Source organism: Grus americana, chromosome 11 (assembly GCF_028858705.1).
Source record: "Grus americana isolate bGruAme1 chromosome 11, bGruAme1.mat, whole genome shotgun sequence".
Taxonomy (NCBI): Eukaryota; Metazoa; Chordata; class Aves; order Gruiformes; family Gruidae; genus Grus; species Grus americana.
Genome location: NC_072862.1, coordinates 19,676,058 through 19,695,814, shown reverse-complemented (window position 1 = coordinate 19,695,814; position 19,757 = coordinate 19,676,058). Strand labels below are relative to the sequence as shown.

At 55.0% G+C, this 19,757-nt stretch overlaps 1 protein-coding gene across 3 annotated transcripts in view; it reads right to left on the bottom strand.

Annotated features, from left to right (window-relative positions):
- Positions 1-17,252, bottom strand: part of BSN (bassoon presynaptic cytomatrix protein) — a 92,929-nt gene extending 75,677 nt beyond the window's left edge. Inside the window, exons 1-3 of one of the 3 annotated variants that reach the window (XM_054838156.1) lie at positions 16,989-17,097; positions 15,208-15,411; positions 14,141-14,459 (exon numbers count right to left, since the gene is read on the bottom strand). Coding sequence is in view for 1 of the 3 variants with exons in the window: in XM_054838152.1 (XP_054694127.1) it covers positions 16,989-17,155 (167 nt within the window). In the remaining 2 variants the exon portion in view is untranslated. Of the gene's footprint in view, positions 1-14,140; positions 14,748-15,207; positions 15,412-16,988 lie in introns of those variants that run through there. The other 2 variants (XM_054838152.1, XM_054838155.1) reach the window with 2 other exon arrangements.
- Positions 17,253-19,757: the final 2,505 nt, after the last annotated feature.

Below are 19,757 nucleotides of genomic sequence, written 5' to 3'. Positions count from 1 at the left end.
TAAAAGTGCTACGTCCAGCACGGGGAGTTCTCCATCGGACTCTGCTTTGGCACAAAAAAGACGCAGTTACAGAATTAAAAATCAGCACCCGCTCAAATGCAAGGGCCCCCGACTTAATCGCGTTTGTGACCACGCAGGAAGACGTTTATACTAGAAATGCGTGCACTGGACGGTTTGAAACCAGCACGTGCCACACAGCTGAAAGCAGAACAGAAAATATGAAATGGCGACTGGAAACCGTCAGACAGTATTTTAGCAGATGCCGGCACGAGCGCTCTGGTGAAAGGCCAGGGTGTTTAACGAACTGCTTTTGTGAGCAGCGGAAAAACCCCGTTCTCCTGCAGCTTTGTGCTCCAGGGTTGTCCCGTCCCCATCGGATGAGATGCAACCCGCGAGCCCTCTGCCTCCCCGTCAAACCCCGCGGGGCCGGGGTCCCGGGAGGGGCTGCCAGGCAGGCAGGGGTGTAAGCCACTTCCACTTAACACACCGGACTAACGACCCTCCCCAGCGGAACCGCATCCCGGCACGGCGCTGCCACGCGGCAAACAGCACGGTGATACGCGGCGTGCCGCCTTCCTCCTCCGGCGCCCGGTTTGGCAGAAGACAAGACGCTCAGCGCCGCTGCCAGCTCCTCCCTTAGTTTAAAATGCGGAGGTCTGCACGATCCATGGACAGGTAACAAGAACCCCAAGTTCTCCAGTTCACATCCACGCTGTAGGCGTGTGACTCGGTACACTTCTATTCTAATTTTGCTGCGTGACAAATAAATACTGAATTTGCACCTGACTTGGCCTCGGGTGGGCTAAGAGCAATTTCAGAGTAACAGCCTTCCCCTGGGGCGCTTGGCAACTCAAAACTGGAGCAAGCGCTGCTCACCCCGACCACCCCAGCGTCCCCAAACCTCTCTCTGGAGCAACCCAAGGTCTGACGTCCCCCAGTCACCCTGCGTAGCCCATGGTGAACACCTGCAACCGAGCGCGAGGCGACTGATCCCCACAGAGTCCAGAGCGGCCCAAGACCTGAACCGGAGTCAGGGGAGACTTTTGCGCATCTCCTATGAGCCCTTGCAAGCCAGAAAGTCACCGAGAAACGTGCAGACCACTGTGGGCTGCTCTGGGGAGCTGCTCTTCCAGCTGCCGACGCCTGAAACGTGCAGCCACCGCGGTCAGGATCTTGGCCAAGCCCCTCAGAGCCTGCCGGTAATGATCTCAGACCAATATATATCAAAGAGATTTCTTCTGAGATAGCTTTACAGGAGCAGGCGCACTGAAGGTTGAAAGATTTGAACGGGTCTCCTTTTCAAGTGATATAACTGTTGCCGAGAACATTTATGATCTTGAACTTCAAAGCATTAAAATCTGTCGGGAATAAGTGGGGTGTCCGATATCCATTCTGCCTCGGCGTAAGAGAAGGTCCGTTTCCTCTGCGATAGCAGAAAACTACACGTAAATCTTCCAGAGACAGAGTAGAAGCCACTTCTTGCTCGTGATGCAATCAGCTGCATGGCGTAAGAGGAGTGGTACAGCCGGCTGCCGAGAGCCGGGAGGGTGCAGAGGCGAAGCCGGAGCCCCGGCCCCACCGTGCCTGCAGCCACGCCGTCCCGGGGGTGAACACGGAGCTATTGGAAAGGTCCGCTGGATTTCTGATCCAGCGTCTGCAGCTCTCTGGGCACCTAGGAAGTACCTGGAAGATGTAAAGCACGGAGGAACAGTGGCTCTTCCAGTGAATGGGGGCAGTGGGCAGGTCGGCTTCGGACCACGGGTGCAGGTGAAGACCAGCCCTGGAGCCCTTGAGGAGAGCTGGAAGGAGAGGCGGCAGCGGGCAACCCCTGTATCCTCGATCCTGCCAAAGGGGAGGATGCTCAGCATCGCTGCCCGACCACAGGACTCCTTACGTCCCCCGCCGAGCTCACCAAACTCCTCGTTAATTCCCGTGGGCGCTGGGGACGCTGCGGGCTGGGCAGCAAAGCCTGCAGAGCTCCCCTCCTCCTCCCTGCAGGACTGGGAAGGTCTGCGAGAGATGACGAAGAGCCCCGCCGCAGAGATACGACCCTGCCACCAACACCAGGGAGCACGTAGAGAAAGGGCGGCAGAAAGGGGCGTACATGTCCCCAGAAGTCACAGCGAGGAGCGGGCCGACAGCCGTCCCTTCGACTCGATTTCCACCCAGCTATCGATGGGTGGCCTCCGTATCCTTCCCGGGCCCGGCCGATCGCTGTCGGCGAGTCATTTATGCATGTTAAAAATCACGCAATTCATAAAGGGTCATCCCAATCGTGAAAACACTGTGGGCACCAGAAAGGACAGGTACGATGGGTGGACGACGCCAGCCACGGAGCAGCCGCTCCGCTCCGACCCCATCCACTGACGCCGCAGAGCTGAGCTCTGGCAATTAAATGGGGAGAGATCCGATCGCCGCAGCCGCGTTTAACCAAAGTCCTTTGTCCTAGGAAAACTAACAGCGCGAATTACTGCGCTCTGTTTATGAAATGCCAACAAAGCCTAAAGACAAACCACGGCACGAAGCTCAGGAGTTTTTACGGCGCGTGGTTCGTGAAAGCTTATCTCGTAAATCTATGATTATAAACCCCCCTCCTCGAGAGCCCCTCTGATTGTAATGGGCAGCCACCCAATATTTGGAATATTTTGCTTAGGTAGTTAACTGCTCCCTCAAGCGATGCAGAATAAAGCTACCTGCTCCTGACCGACTCCTGCGACACGCACGGCGCCTGCTTTGAGACGCCAAAATTGGCGACAGAAATAATAGATTCAGCTACAATCTCTTGCAGGACTGGAAAAAACCCCCACAAATATACATGACTACTGTAAGATTTAAATCTAAAATGGGAGGGGGGAAAAAAAAATAAATCAGAAAAAGTAAGAAAGTTTGTTAAAAAGAAATTAAAAGCGGCAGGTGGAAGGGTAAGAAAGGGAAGTTTCCACGGGACCTGTTAGCATATTGGGGCCGCGGGCAAAAGTACGCTATCGAGAAAAGGTTTAGGACGTGGCCATAACGAGGTAACATAATTAAAGAGTGGAGCAAATAAGGCTACAGGAGTAAAAGGAAATCCTGCAAAAAATAAAAATTGTATCTAGATGAGGAAAAAAACAAAACAAAACAAAAAAGCCCAACATTTTGGCAAATTAAATTTAAAAACCTAACAAAGCATTAAAAAAAAGAAATTCCCTTAAAGAACAACTTGTAAATTGGGACCGAAAGAAAACTTTTTTTTTCTAAAACTTTAGATATAGGAGATCTGCCAAAGAATCTGGAAAACTGAAAGAAGATGGAAACGCAAGAGAGATATTTAAGGAATGCAAGACTGTAAGAGAGAAGATAAATCCAACCTTTGCCATGCTGTTTGCTAAGGAGAAATTTAAGAGGGTTCCCACGCCAGAACCGTTTCATATCCACGATTAGTCTGAAAAACCACCTCAGTAGGAGAAATGTTAGGATAAATATCTAGAAAGAAAGCAGGAAAAAAAAGAAGCAAAAGATGGTGAAATAAGGGGAATTGTGGGTTAACAACCGCTCACGATTTAGATGGTCAGGTTTTCACGAGTTGAGTTGCAGGACCCTGCCATGGGATAAATGGGAAATATTCGTAAATGGCCTGGGAAGGAGGGGAATAACGAAGGGCCAAGTTTGCTGATCCCTACAAATTTATTCAGCGTATTCAAAGCTAAAACTGAATGCAAAGAGCTTTAGGAGGCTCTCCCGGAACGGATGTCTCGGAACACCGTGGCAGGTGAAATCCAAGGTCAAGAAACGCCGAGGAACGCACAGAAGAGAAGACAACCGTGGCCGCGCGTAGCGATGGGCTCTAAAGGAGATATTGCCACTCTGCAAAGAGTCCTTCAAGCCGTTTTGGACAGTTCTCAGAAACTGTCAATTTAATGCTCATCAACAAATATAGAACGATCTACAAAAAAATAGACAATTAAGTTATTTTGGGAAAAACGCATTCTGGAAAGCAATTCAAAGAGAAGAGCAGAGGCAGCCCGTTCCCTTGACTTGCTTCTGGCTTTTTTCCCCCCCGGAGAGTGGCACATAGGTCTGGTTTTGCAAGGCTCCCTTTTGAGTTTTAGCCTTGATTCAGCCCAGCAGCTGGAGGGATTTCCGCAGCTGTTGGCCCGCGGTGGGCAAGTGCTCCATCGCGAGAACGGTTTGCTGCTGGCGGGTAAAAAAGGGTAAATCCCAGGGGTCTGGCTCCACCAGGACAGCGTTCACAGTCCCCTCCACACCACCCATGGGTCCCCGTGCTTCTACGAACCTCCCGGCAGCAAGAAGTTTGCCTTTGACCATCGCGAAGCTAGGAAGACCGCAAGGCCCTTTTTTTTTTGGATGAGTTCCACCCATGCTCCAAAATTAAAAGCTGATGCAAAAAATAAATAAATAAGTAAATAAATAAATAAATAAAGTGTATCATTATCCATCTCTGTGACAGCTTGAGTCAACCGAACTCAGCCCGGAATGAGGAACAACACTCATTCCAGGCATAAAAAATAGGAAGATCCATCAGAAAGAGAAGTGCTGTTAAAAAAGAGGCGGTAATGACATACCAGAAAGAAACCGGCTTGTATTTTTAGAAAAACCCGGTTAAAACAGCAATTTCCAGGAGAGGAAATCAGACTACCACACTGCGGAGAGACAAACTGCTCCTGGTGACTGCAGCGAGCGGCAACAGACAAATCCTGACTTTGCACGCCTATTTGTTCCAGCCTGGGCGGATGAAACGCGAGACCTAATGTGTACTTTTTGGTGTCTGTGAAAAATTGTAGCATTTTTATCCATCTTGCAATTGTGTCTTTGCACCTCACAGCATTTTGGCCATCTCCTCATTGTCCCTCTAACTCTTACCCAGGCCGTTTAGGTCCTCAATTTTTTTTTTTTTTTTTTTGCTGCCTCAGGTTACCAGGAGAGCTGACGTCTAAAGCGTGGAAAAGCAATCAAGAGAAGATCATTTGGGCAGCGACAGAGGAAAGAGCCATCAACTCGTGTCCCCCCCGAAGAGCTCCAAGTATTGCGCGCGTAGAGGGGCACATGGTAAAACCGATGAGCCCGCACCACTGCAAGGAGGAGACGCTCGTGTCCGACACGGCCAGACGCCGTCAAATGAAAACTTCACATCGGCGTGTGTTTCTCAGAAATGCTTCTCAGCTGCAGAAGTTTCTCCATCCCTGACGTTCTCCAAACCAGCACGCGTGGTCCAAGGATGTCCGCCGCTGGAGACAAGACCGTGGTTGCCTACGGGGACACTGCCAGCCAGCCGCCCGGCGCGGGACGGGCTGGGTATAGTTGTTTGTCTCAGATTCGCACTTTCTGGTTCTCGGAGATTTGAATTGGAAGCTCAAATGCCAACAGCAAACCGAACTCACAATTAACAAACATTTTTGTCTCTAAAACTCGTTATTCGCAACAGGAACGGAAAAGCAAACCCGAAGAATAATCCATTACCAGCGCTGCCAGAGACACCATTGGCTTCAATATTTCAAGCTGTCCAGTTTAAATGTGCTGTTGAAATAGGAGAGTCTGAAATTCCCCTGCCAAATCCTTCACAGGATCAAAGGCAAACGCTTCTCCAGCGTCTGCAGTTCCTTGAGGCGCTTTGTCCCTGCATGCATCTCCCTGCCGCACATACCTCAGACCGGAACATTTGTCCCCAAAGAGACTGGTGCATCTGCGTATTTGAGGTACCTGCCCTCGTGGTCCCATCGAAAGGCTTAACTTCGCAGAAGTGGAAGCAGGTAAAATTTAAGGCTGAGAAGTTTACTTGATAACTGAACTGGATTTTAGATATGTTGATAAGTGGAAGGAATTTTATTACTACCCAAAGCAGCTAGTTGGTTTTCTTTGCACATTTCAAAGAAAGGCAGGATAATTTGTTCATTCGGGAGTGTTTGGGACTGTGGTTTTAGTTAATAATAAATCAAAATTAAGTTGGTAATTACCAACACGGGTCGGATGAAACCGAGTTGCACAGCCAACAGGAACCATCTCCTAATCCATTAACCAGCGCAGCTAGGAGATACTTTGAGATGAGAAAGGCAGATAAAATAAAGCACAAAAGGGGTGCCTGAGGAGATACTTCTTTAGAGTCTTCTCCAGAGTGATGTTTCTGGACGCCTTGTTTTTGCCAGGTTAAGGTAATCGATGACATACAACGTAGTAACACAGACCATCTTTTCCGCTCAAACAAGAACTGATGTTCTGCTACACTTTTAGCGTAAGCAATCCAAACCAAGTCTAATAAAGTGGTAAACGGGCTCTACCTGCTCTGACGATCACCACCACGCAAGGCCCAAAGGACGGCAAAGGCCCACGTGTCCCGTCTGCTGCCGAGCCCTAGGTGGTAGGGTCTAACCCAGAGGGAGGAGGACAGGTCGGGGTGCGGTTGCGGGACCAGCAGACTCACAGGTCTCCACTCTGTATCAATGGAAACCACCCGTTTTCCCTTGGATGCTCCCTGGCTACCGCATTCCCAAGCAAAACATCCATAACAGCTTGCAGACAGCGGGGAAAAGGAGAAGGCTTGGAAATTTCCGCTCCTTGGGACTACAAAAGGACAGTCAGGGCAGATGCTGAGCAGCACAGACTGATTTACAGCGATGTAAGCAGTATCCAGCATCGCCTCCTCACGTACGCCGGCGTCAGGAGTATTTACGGAAAGCTACCGATGCCGCCTGGCCCCGACACAATGTGCTCCGGTGCTATCTGCTGCAGACATCTCGCAAGTTCCTATTGGAGCAGACGCAGCCCACGGATGTGTTTTGGAAGCTGCCTGACAGTGGTTTCCCCACCCTCCTAAGAGCCATTCCCAGCAGAAGAGAGCAGAGAAGGGCAGCAGTCCAAAGGATCCCACTCCTCGCCCAGAAGACCACGCCATTTTCATGTCCATAGTGCTCCCGCTCGGTCCATCAAGAAATCTGGCTGTGAACGGGTAAAAAGAAACCCAAAAGATGGTGGCTAACCATCGGCAGGCAGAAGACGCAGAGGAGGCACGGGAAAGATCTACGCGCTTCAAGGACAAGACATGGTTCACCACGTCCTATCGCTGGTCCTACAAGGTCTACAGCAACGGGTCCCAAACTTGGAGCCAACGACACAACTGAATTTTCTGCAGACGAGCTACTGAAAAAGCGTACTGCAACATTAAAAGGGGAAATAAAAGCATTACTCCACCATGTAGACTTTAGAGGTTTTTGCCAAGCACGACAAGAACGGTTTAGGCTGTGACCATCACGGGCGCTTAAACTAACTAGATCAAGCCCAGCCTGGCCAGGGCGACACGCGCTACCACCGCGTTGCCCAACCGCAGCACAGGCATACCTGGAAAGGCTTCAAACCAGCAGCGTTTACTCTGGCAGTTAACTGGGAGTTTAGTCTTTGAAAAAAAGAAAGGAAAAAAAAAAGAAAAACCAGAAAAAACCCCAACCAAACAACAATTTGTCTCCCTAAGAAGATTAATAGGTGCATTTAAAGAAATCAGTCTGTAGGCTTAATGAGAAAGAGGCAGCAAAATCCTAAATGTGAGACCTCCTACGGTTTTTCAGTCCAGCTGTACAACCAAATAATAGTTTATGTAACTAGGATTGGAACAAAATAAATTAAAAGTAATTTCATGTTTCATCAAAGGAAGAAGTACAGTTCGGAGTCAACGTGGAAAAAGATCTAGTTCAGCACTGCGTTTTCCCCAAGCCTTTCCTAAGCTTCGTATTATCAGCTGATTTGGGTTTTTTTCAAACGAGGAAGGCAAATTACCAAGTCCCTTAAGAACTTATTATATAAATTTCAACTATTCTTATTTTATAACTTATATCTGTAACCGAAATGTTTTCTTTAGGAGATGAAAGAAAAAAAACAACAAAAAAACCCCCACCACACTGTTTTTCCCAGGCTGCAATCTGTTTTCTCTGGTTAAAAAAAAATAAACTAACAGCTATGACATGTCAATCTTTGAAAGTAATTCCCACGTACAATTTCATCCCTTCACAGACGTTAAATATGGCAAAATCTCTTCATACTCCTCACGTCTAGACTGATGAAGGAAGGATGCAAGCTACCAACAGATTCTTTCTCGTACTAGGGAACCCATGGTGGACCCAGTTGGGTTTCACATGAGCTTGCAAGAGGGGCTGGACCCCTTTGAATCTGTTTAATAACAGAAAAAGACACGTCTAAGATTGACTTCATGCCCCACGTACAACTTCCAAGGACAGAGCACCCTGAGAAGGAGCACCCTGAGACCACATCACGAGAGGTCACGCACTCCAAGCGTCTCCTAACAGAGCTCAAAATCCATAAATGAAGCCAAATTCCAAAACAAATACGCACATTCACAATGCTACCACAATCCTCAGGAGAGCACGGGTCCTGCAAAGGGATGTCCGCTGGAGCCAGGCTCTCAGCATCACCTTCACGTCCCTCTTGGCAACTGGGGAGGCCTGTGAGCCCCCGTTGCCAGGAAAGACTCAAAACAGGCAAAAAGGCAATATTCTACTGGCAGGGAAGAAAAAAAATGGAAAAAAAAAAAAAAAAAGGTTCAAAGGCGGCTCTCAGTTATCGACATCTGGCCTCTGAAAGTCTCCCTACCCTGTAATACCTCCACAGAGGTCTGCGCCTCCGGCACCCTGGGCCGCATGGAGGAGGGCTTGCCAACCTCAAACGGATCGGCTGAAACGCTGAATTTTATCACATCGGCACCAGGCAACACTTTGGTCCAAGGTGATTTTTTTTTTTTTCCTGTGGCCTTCAGAGGAGCTGTCAAATCCTCATCTGAAAGCTATTCAGTGTGGGAAACTGCTTTGTCACATCTGAGAAACCGTGGTCCCTGGCAGGTCCCGGAGCCAAGTGAAGAATGGTTAGTCATACCTGCTTGAAGAAACTCAAAATTCAGCAACGTTTCTCAAGCAGCACGGATGCATTTTCCCTTTGAGCCACACATTATCTGCTTGCTCTAGGTCGCGTGATAACTGTCAGAAAAGGGGGAAGCCCCCTGAGAAGAGGGCAGGAGATGCTCTTCTCATGGGGAGCAGCAAGGCGTGCTCAGGCAGCAGAGGTTCAGATGACTGCAGGTGGGACAGGCAGGAGATGGCAGCTGGCACCTCACACGAGGGTTCAGAAGCTGCAGGACACCCCGGGCAGAAGTCAGAGCACAGCCCCAAAGCCCGCTCACACAGAATGAGGAAACGCTGAGAAACATGGGGATGGCCTCAACAGTCTTCAGGGAGGAGAGAAAGAGCTTCTCATGGGCCAGAGGAGCCTGGGCAGAGCTTGCTGCAACTCAGGAAGTCACTGCGTAACCGCGATGCAGTGAGAAGACTTGGTGTCCATAAGATGCCCCTTCCTTACCTCCTGTACCACGTGCTGCCTGGCTGCGAGCACAGAGGGGGGCAAGGTGGACAAGGGTAGGACCATCACATCATCTCCATCGAGTCCTGACCCACGTACCATGGGCTGCCCCTGCTGCGTCCCAGCCATGCAACATGCTCCGTCATCTGGCTGCAGAACCAGAAATGAGTGACCATCCCAGTCACATCACTCCCTTCTGCGAAACCGGCTGGCCAGGATGGCTCAGGTCCAAGTCTTTGAATGACACACTTGGGCTTGAAGGTGGTGGTATACCTCATGAAGACATATGGCAGTTAAATCACATCTGCACGTCTCAAACACACGGACCACCACAGGTAAATCAAAGCTGCATTTTGGCTTTGCAACGCAGAGCATCACATTTCAGATCTTGGTCGTTATCTTGATAGTGGGACTATATGACAGGGTGTGTAATGGTGGGTCATGGCCCAGAGGTCCCCTCCGGTCCTGTGCTCCTACCTTTGCCCACCGGTACCTTACACACCCTGTTACAGGCACGTGGCTCTTGGACAACTGAGCAAGCACTAACGGCCTCTTCATCTTGGTTGCTCTGGGGTAAAGGCTCTTCCCTACGTCAGGAAGCGAGAGGAGGACAAGGGCAGGCTGCTGGGGCAACCTGTGAGCAAAGACAGGAGAAAAATCTGGGGACGGAGAGGGCAGAAGAGGGGGTTTTTTTGTTGTAGCTCTTCTAAGAAGATGCCTAATAGACTTTGCCGCATTAAATATACACGCATTTTTCTTCTATAGACAATGACCTAGAAACACAACTAAATCATTTTTGACAAAAGAGAATGCACCGAACTATTTAATCACAGCTTCACGGAGAATAAAGCCAGTATGAACAGCTAATCTGCTGTACATCACAGAAACTACCGTTTTGGGTGGGGGGAGACTGTACGTTTTAGGAGGTGAAGATTTTATTTAAACCTTGTGTGATCACACATCCCATCGCACCCTCTGGTAAAATGGCTTCTCGACTTATTTATGCTCACTGTTTACATACATTTCATTGCCATTTGGCCAGGTTGGACCTCCAAACTCCAGATTTTGGTTTGCCTTTGTTAGCCATCGTAACGACCTTTACCACCCAGTGCCAGCAGTCGGGTTGGATGTCATACCATCGCTTCTCAGCTCAAGCCAAACCATGACATTTTAAAAAAAAAAAAAAAAAAAAAAGACAAAACAAACCCAAAGTCGCATTCAGACGCAGCTTTTCCTGACTTGGTGGATGATGTTCCTGAAGGAATTCGGCATGGGCAGGGAGCTGCTGTCTCCTGCCCCATCAGCCCACTGCCCCCAGGCGGTCAATGGGGCTGGGGTCTACCTTTGATATCAAACCCGTGCTAGTAAGCTACAGAGAGGCCGAGAGTCAGCAAGATACCATCGCCGGCATAGTTAAGTCATCTTTGCTATTAAATACGAGCAGGGTATGGGTGAGGACCGCCCCAGGAACATGCTTTCCACCCTCACTGCAAAGCACAGGCCAGCGCTAACGGGACGCCATGGTACCGCTCCCTCTTGTAGGCTCCCAAATAGCTCGTTGGAGGTGCTGGGTGCTCTCAGCGAGGAGCCAGCTCGCTGTATTTATAAAAACTTTTCAGCGTCAGTGACACGAAAAGCGGTACGGCATGCCCAGCGATGACTGACAGGCTGCACAGCAGCGCTTCGGGGTCGCGCCGAAGCTCGGCACCTCCAGGCACTAAAAAAGACAAAAAACCTCTGTTCGTAAGAACTGTCGTGCCCGTGGATTGATGCAGAAATAACAAGTCTGTCATTCAAACAGACGTTCGAAAACACAGCGATGGCTCAACAGCAACAATCTCAATCTCAAGAAAATACGTGCAACGCTCATAACAGTTTAGGATGTGTGGGACCGGGATGACCGTCAGCACTTGCTGTCACTCACCAGCCAAAAAAAAAAAAACCTGAGCAGCACCCAGGAGCAGTGGCGCTCATCAGCAAAACCAACGTGATAAATCTCATTTCCATGTTTAGCGAAAAGCCAGGATGCCATTGCCGTGGAGCCCAGCTCACCCCACCGAGCCACCTGGTTTTTGGAACTGCCGTTTGCGCCCTGCCTGCCTGTCGCACCCTTCCGAAGGAGCGCCACACGCTAGGAAACAAGTCTGGCGTCGCAACAGGATTACTAGGAAACACGCCCTCGGCCGATGGCGTGCCGTGGTGCCCGTCACGCCGGGGAAACCAGAGAGGCAGGGTGCACGGCAGGCAGGCTGTAGCTTTCCAGTAGGTGGGCGTCCAGATGCACGTCGAGCGTTCCCCAAACCAGTACGAACAGCAGGAACACGCGGGTACGTCCCGCGGCAAAGGGGAGAGGGGCACGGCTTCAGCACGACATCCCCAGCGAGAAACCCCAGCCTCGCGAAGCGGGTTGCAAATCTCTGTATTTGTTTTGGAAATAAAGGCATTACTATTTGATGCCAAACATTTTGAATATTGATGAGCACGTTCACAGACGAGGTTTTGGAGTTACTTAAGCACCCAGAATCGTGCCGTCTAAACTCAGTGGCCTAACGGCTGCTGTCAGAGCTATCAAAAACGCCACTTGCTAAAGGGAAGACACGTTGCAGCTGACACCGCCTGCCCATCACGGGAGAGGAAGACGAACTGAAGCCTAGTGGGATATTTAACACAGCAAATATTTTGACTTGGTCCGTCAAACAAGCCATTTTGTACTCTTCCTTTTACCTGTTATTTTGCTCGCACAAGGTTTATGAGCTCGAAACGTTGCGTATCTGTTCTTCCCCTCCTGACTTAAAGCCAGCCTCAGGTCCCTCCTGACCCTCCAAATGTCTTACCGCAAAGAAGCCAAGCTGGAGAGGGACTGTTGTCGAGGGCAGGGAGTGACAGGACAAGGGGGAATGGCCTGAAGCTGAAGGAGGGGAGATTTAGGTTAGATATTGGGAAGAAATTCTTCCCTGTGAGGGTGGTGAGGCACTGGCACAGGTTGCCCAGAGCAGCTGTGGATGCCCCATCCCTGGCAGTGTTCAAGGCCAGGTTGGATGGGGCCTTGGGCAACCTGGGCTGGTGGAGGGTGTCCCTGCCCATGGCAGGGGTTGGGACTGGATGGGCTGGGAGGTCCCTTCCAGCCCAGGCCATTGATTCTCTGATATACACTAAGCGTGGGCGCGGGGCAGGCTTGTCCAGAGTGCCAGTCCGCAGTTCAGTGAAAGGCCAGGAAAAAGCTGGTTTAATATCTGAGGAAGAGGTTTTGCAGCCGTGCCTCTGACGGCAACGTCTCCGCACGGTCCTGCTCAGGGCTCGGTCTCTTTGGGGACAGCAGCGCCTGGAAAAAACCACGGAGCTGGTTCTCCCGACAAGAGCGAGCCCTGTCCGTAGCCTGGTTTTATCATCATCAGGCAGTCTTGTTTTATTTCTAGCACAGTCGTACAAAAATGGGCATCGGCTGCTCGTTTCTGCAAGCTTGTGAAAAGTGCCCATTTAAAAAGAAATGGAGAAACTTGATTATTATTTTTTTTTTTTAAAATTACTTTTATGTATATACATATTACCTATTATCGCAATGCTACTTACGGCAAGGATACAAGCCAATACCCAGCAAACGCAAGCGAGCTACCCGAAGGGCAGAACGGAGCATCTAACCTGCGCGAACGTTTTTTTCCCCACACTTGCATTATTTTCTCTAATTTGTAGGAGGGCTTCTTTCAGTCCCGTTTCTGCTATACTCTCCCCTATCACCTGATTTTTTTACTTCAAGCTCCACCACCTGCCAAACAAGCTGATGCTAAACGTGTAGCAAACAGGATCCACGCTGGACTTGCCGTTTCGAGCCCAGCGAAGGCTTCGGGGGAGCGCTCGCAGCACACACCGGAGTTGCTACCTCTCAGTACCGGAAATTTCCTTTCTCGGTCACTTCAAGACCTTCAGCTCGCAACGAGCCTACCTGGAGACCTGAGAAATTCTGGGGTATTCAGTAAAGCGGCTTCTTTATCACAGAAAGCAAAGGTTTTGGCGGTCTCCGCCGTGGGAGAAAGCTTCCTCCCAACCCTGAAGCCCAGCAGCCAGCCCAGCCGTTTGCAACGTGCATCTCCCAGGCTCCGGAGGAACAGAGATGCTAAAAGCAGCGCTGCTCCCACCGACAGCCCGGGTATTTGCGGCTGGTCCTCAACCTCTTCCCAGGGGACCGACCCTCTTCCCCTCTCCCGTCCTTCAGCTCATGCATCCGGGCATCAAAAAAAGTCTCAGCTCCACGGCTGAGCAGCAGACAGAGCAGAAACCTGAATGAACCGGGCACAAATCAGGCACAGACAAATAGGATCAGAAGCAGCAATAAAGCGTCTCTTCAGGATACCAGGAAAACCAGCCACGTCGAGCGCCGCGCCCCGAGCTACGTTTCTAAACTTGGGATCATCCCTGCTCTGCCATCCAAACCCTTTCCATCAATCCATCAAGCTGCTCCGTAAAACGAGCTTGTCCCTCGTGCTCAGGGGGTCTCTTTGGAGGAGCAGCCCAGGGCTCCGCTGCCAGGCAGCTGCAAAGTTTTCAATCCGAATGCATCCGCAACCGATTTGTGTTCCTTCGATCCTACGGGTTAGTAACGCTCCATCTTCTCGTCTCTTTTCGTGCAGCAGCGGCTCCGTTTGCACGGCCAGACTGGCAGCGACCCTTCCCTCCCTCCTCCCATCCGGCACCACCCTGCCGCGAACCAGAGCCGGGCACAACCCCCCCCCCAGGTGAGATTTTACGGGCACTTTGCACAGGGGTGAGGTCGTCTCATCCGTGCTGAAAATACCTCGCCTGATGCGATCCTGCACCGCGTTTGCCTTTTGCAGAGCTGCACCCCGCCGGCAGAGCCCAACCGTCTCGTGTCTTCCCTTCATCCTCCGGCCCCGCCGCGCCTCACCCAGAGCACGCGAGCAGAAAAGCAAAGTTTGTCGACAGAGGCGGATGTTGCGAGCCGGTGAGATGACATTACTTCTATAGGACGTTTTCTACGCTCTGAAGTCTCTCCTCCATAGCGTACGCACGGTTTCTTGAACGCAAATCTTATGAGTCTAAATGCAAGACCCTGAAATCCGGCCGTACCACGTGTAAGGTTTTCAGACTATTTCCTTGGATAACAGCAAGCAAGTTGTGAAAAATCAGACAGAAAAGTAACATTACTAAGGTCTCTCATTGGCTTGCACATAGGTTTAGATTACTTAATTCAGAGAAAAAAATTAACTGCCCAAAGGTTGACAGAAATTCACTTGCTCTCGCCTTGTCACCTGGGATTTTTGGAGGGGCACGTTTTGCACCGCACACCCGCTGCTCGGTCAGCACGAGCCGTGCTTTGCTAAACCTTTTACGACATCTGGTCTATCTCTTGCGCCCACTCCTGCATCTCACAAAGACAACTTGCTTCTCGAGGCCACTTTTTTTTTTCCCCCCTCCCCCTTAATTTCCACTTTGTTACCTTAAATTAAAATCCCTCGACGTTATCTCAGCCCCCCGCACCCCTCCCACACTCCGTTTTTAAACACTGGTACGGATCAGCATCTTCCCCATCCCACCGCTCCGCAGCAGCCTTTCGCCGCCAGCCCGCAGAGCCCCGCACGGCCCACCTCGTTAATTGCGTTAATTAATTGCGAGGGAGGGCAGCTCCCCGGCAGCAGCTCCCCGGGAGGGGCAGGAGCATCAGCTCAGCGTGCGAGGGCTGGGGCGCAGCCGGTAAAACCGAGCCGGCGTTTCTGGCAGGAGAGGAGCAAGAACAGTCAGCGCTGCGGCACCGTGCTCCTCCACCGTGCCGGCCGCACCCTCCCCGGGACCCCCAAAATCCCCGGGACCCCCCAGCCCCGGTACCCAACAGCAAACGCAGACCCCGGGCAGCAACGGGGGAGTCCCACGGCAGCCCCAAAACCGGACAGAGACGGCAGATCTGCACGGCTCCTTCGGCTGATCTTGTTACGCCGGCCTAAATATCCCTGCAGGTATTTAATCTGAAATGGTTCCGAGCAGCCTAGGAACAAGTTCTCGCTGGCAGAGTCCGAGGCAGAGGGGTCGGCGACTCGTTAGCAAGGGGAACTGGAAGAAGCGTAAAGGAAAACGGGCACGGCTTCGCTCAGGGCTCTTTTTTCACGCTCCCTGTGTAAAAGCTAGCAGAGATTGTTTTACAGAGAAAAGCCTGCCTGCGGCTCGGCCGCCCTGTAGGATCCTTGAATCCCGTCCGAATGTTAAGGTGCAGCCTGCGAGCAGCGATTGCGGCCGGCCGGCTGGGAGCGAGAGGAAAGCACCACCACGGAGACCGCAGGCTCCCCTTTGCGCTCCCGCCTGCGTTTTCCCCGTTTGAAATAACGACGCGACCGGCTACACAAGCAGAGCTCGTCGCTGCACGGGCGAGGCAGAGCCCGAAACGCCGCTGCCTCGGCCACGCGCCGTAGGCAAACCGCCCGCCGAGTCCCCCGCATCCCTCCGTGCAACTTTCCGCTCCTCGCATTTATTTTTCCGGATAGGACGATATTTTAAGATCGGCTTTTTTTTTGACAGGAATATCTCCCGTCCCATGCCCGTGCCCACTCCCGAAGCGTCTCCCTCCCGGCCGGCGCTGCCTGGCAGAGGGAGGGTGGCTCGGTGCGGTTCCCCGCGAGGTTTTGCACCGACGGCTCCTGGCAGGGCTGCACGTCCCTCCTCTTACGTAACGACCTCTCCCCTTCGGTGCCGGCTCCGGTTGGGGTGGTCACGTTCGGGGCGCTCGTGCACCCCGGCGCTGCCACCCGTGTGCCGCCAGGCACCGTCCCCCCGCCCCGACCGGACCCCCCCCCCCCCAGCCCACTGCCCGGCTTTCGGCACGCCACCCGCCGTGTATCCCAGCCCTGCAAACCCAGAGCCCCGGTCGCTCTCTTCTGTGCCTCCCCTTTCCTCCAGGCTGCACCCCAAAAATCTCCTCCGAGCCCTGGGTGCTGCTCGCTGCCCCATCCTCACCCAGGGGCCCCCCTCCTCCTGCGCCCGCTGCCCCTGCGTGTGGCCCGGGCTCCCCGGCCCCGAATCGCATCCCCCCCTCCTCCTAACCCCGCTCCCCCTGCGGCCACCCCGGCCCTCCACCCACGGGCAGCACCCACCTTCCTCCTGCCCCCCAAAACACCGCACTGAGGGCACACCGTCCCTCTCCCGCACCCAGCCCCGAACCACACCCCTGCCTTCCCCAGCACCCACGGGTGTCCCTGAGCTGCCGGCTGCCCTGGGTGCCCCCACCCGCCTCCCTCGCCCACCCGCGCCCCCGCCTGCTCCCTGCCCGCACCCCGCTCTCCCATCGCTTTGCGCCCCTCGCGCCCCTCTCTGACCCCGCCTGCCTGCATTTGCCTGCACCCAAGTGGCGGCTCCTGCCTGCGTGCCCCCCCCCGGGCCCCCCAACCCGCCCGCCCCCGCCACACCCTGACCACTCGTGCCCCAAACGCCCCCCACCCAACGCGCCGGCACCCGGCTCTGCCCCACACGCCCGCCCGCGCCCACCCACGGCCCCACGGCCCATCTGCTCCCGCACGCCCGCGGCCCCCGCGCCCCGCCTGCCGCTGCCCGCGCGCACCCACGGCCCTCGCACCCGCCGCGCGGCCGCCGCCGCCCCCACGCCCACGCGCGCCCCGCCGCGCCCCACGCGCTCTGACCTGGGCCCCGGCGCGCTGCCCGGGAGCTGTCCGCCGCCGCCCGGTGCTGAAGGCGGCTTGGCGGCGGCAGGCGGCGGCGGGGCCCCGGCGGCGGCGGCGGCGGCGGCGGCGGCGGGCGGCAGCTGCCCGTCGTCGCCGCCGCCCTCTAGGCTGGCCTCGTTGCCCATGGCGGGCCGGGCGGGACCGCTCCCTCAGCGCAGCGCCGCCTCCGCCGCCATCAGCCCCGCGCCGCCATCGCCGCCTGCCCCCGCCGCCCCGCGCATGCGCCGCTCCGCTCCGCGCCCGCCCGCCCGCTCGCGCCGCGGGCACGCGCGCAGCCCGGCCAATCACCGCCCGCCGCCCCGCCCTCTCCACCGCCCCCACCCCCCTCCCCGCCGGCACGTGCCCCCCGCCCCGCGGGCTTGCGCCGGGACAGCCAATGGCGGCGCGAGGCGACGGCGGGCGCGCGGGGGCGCCCCGCCCCGCCGAGCCCACCGGCCAATCGGCGCTCCGCAGCGCCCGCGCCCGCCAGGCGGCGCCCCGCGAGCTCACGCCCTGGCAGCCAATGAGCATCCACGCTCCCGTGAGGTCACACCCCGACGGCCTATGAGCGCTCAGTCCCACATGAGGTTACACCCTGACAGCCAATGAGCACCCGCTCACCCATGAGGTCACGGGCTGCTGCAGGATGTCACATGCTACCGGCCAATGAGCCTCCCCCTCCCCTATGAAGTCATGTGCTGCCCCAGGACGTCACATCCTGCCAGGCAATGAGCGTCCCGTGCCCTTGTGAGGTCATGGACTGCCTTACGATGTCGCACCCTGCCAGCCAGTCATTGTCCTGCTCCCTGTAGGGTCATGGGCGGCCCCGGGGTGTCACACACCAAGGAGCACCCTGCTACCTCATGACGTCATGGGTTGTCCCAGGAGGGCACTCACTGCCAGGCAATGGGCACGCAGCTAGCTCCCTGTGAGGTCGCAGGCTCCCCAGTGAGGTCACACAGGGCCTAGTGGGTGAGCACGCTGGCCCTGATGTAAGGTCACAGGCTCTCCGACGAGGTGATGTAGCCCTCGGCCAACAAGGTCACACAGTGCTCAGCCAGTGATCATCGTTGCTTTGCCATGATGTCACAGGGCCCAACCAATGGGCTCACAGGCTCTCCCTAAGATCCGGGCTCAGCCAGTGAGCACCCAGCTTCCCCAGGGAGGTCACGGGGAACCCAGCCAACCACCACCTCCCCTTCCCCATTAGGTCACACAGCCTTCAGCCTCTCTGCATGAGGTCACAGGCTGCTTGATGAGGTCAGAGAGCACAGGTACCTATGGGAGAGCGCCCAGCCCAGCTGGGGACTCCCACCATGCACCGGGCCAGCACAATTACACCTCACCCGGATCTCGCCGGTAGTTAATGAGAAGAGGCGATAATTAAAGCTCCCAGTAATTGCAGAGCACGGCTCCCGCGGGAGGCTGGCAGGGGTTGGGTGCCACGGGGCGGGTGTGGGGAACAGGCTGCGGCCCAGAGGCCATCCCGAGGGGCTCAGCACCCCCGGCCCCTGCCCACCCGGGGGCTGCAGTGCTGCTGCCTGTCCCTTTGCTGCCTGTCCCTTGCTGCCTGTCCCTTTGCTGCCTTTCCCCTGCTGCCTGTCCCTTTGCTGCCTGTCCTCTGCTGCCTGTCCCTTGCTGCCTGTCCCTTTGCTGCCTGTCCCCTGCTGCCTGTCCTCTGCTGCCTGTCCCTTGCTGCCTGTCCCTTTGCTGCCTGTCCCCTGCTGCCTGTCCCTTTGCTGCCTGTCCCTCTGCTGCCTGTCCCCTGCTGCCACCCCGCGGCCTCACGCTCCATCTCCTGCTGCCGCCCCCGCCCCGCTGCCAGGATCAGGCCCGGCGGGGGGAGCAGGGGAAGGACCCCCCGGGACAGCCGCCCCCCCAGCCCGCCCCCCGGCCCGGGCTCCCGAGGTTTCACACCGTGCCGGCAGCTTCTCCCGACGGGCTGAGCGCCACCCCACGCACGCGCTAAATCCTAAAATCAACGTGAAAGTGGGGCCGCTCTCAGCTCGGACCCCACCGAAATGAAAGGTGGCTCCCACACACCCCGGGGACACGGCGCCTCTGCCCCTGGCCACCGGCTGCTGGGCCCCACGCGTCCCCGCAAGCGGCGCTGGCTGCGGCTGGGGCTGGGCTCGCTGCCGTCCCGCTCGGGGCATGTTGCGGGGTGTAAAGCGAGTAGTAGAGGGGGAGAAGGCGGCCTTTGAGGAGCCAAAATCATCACCGAGCAAGAGCAAAAAGGCTCTGGGTCTGGCGGGGCAACACGTGAACGCAACAAAACGCAACAAACCCCACGTCAGAAGCTGCTTCCACTGGGGTTTTTGTTGGTTTTATTTGTTTCTTTGCCCAGCCAGGGCACTTTAAACCCCGGGTTAAAGTTGCCTCAGTGCCAAAGCCCGGGAAAGCAGTTCCGGCAAGGGCAGCTTAGGAGGCGGTGGGAGATGGAGGAACGGCCGCCCAGGCGCGCAGTGGGCAGAGCCAACACCAAGGGACACCGCCATGAAGGTCCCTTGCTCACCGCAGTCAGCGCAGGGGGACTCTTTGGCCTGGGGTGAGTTTATTTTCCAACAGAAATCAGATGAAAGCGATGGGAGGCAACAGGCCCAGCAGAAGTTGGATGGAGACGGCAGCGCTGGCTGTCGCTGCTGGAGGGGGCGCTGGGCTGCGCAGCCCCCGGGTTGAACCCCCCAGGCCTGCCCGCAGGGTGGCCCTGGGGCTGGAGCCGAGCAGGGGACAGGGCTGGCTTCATCA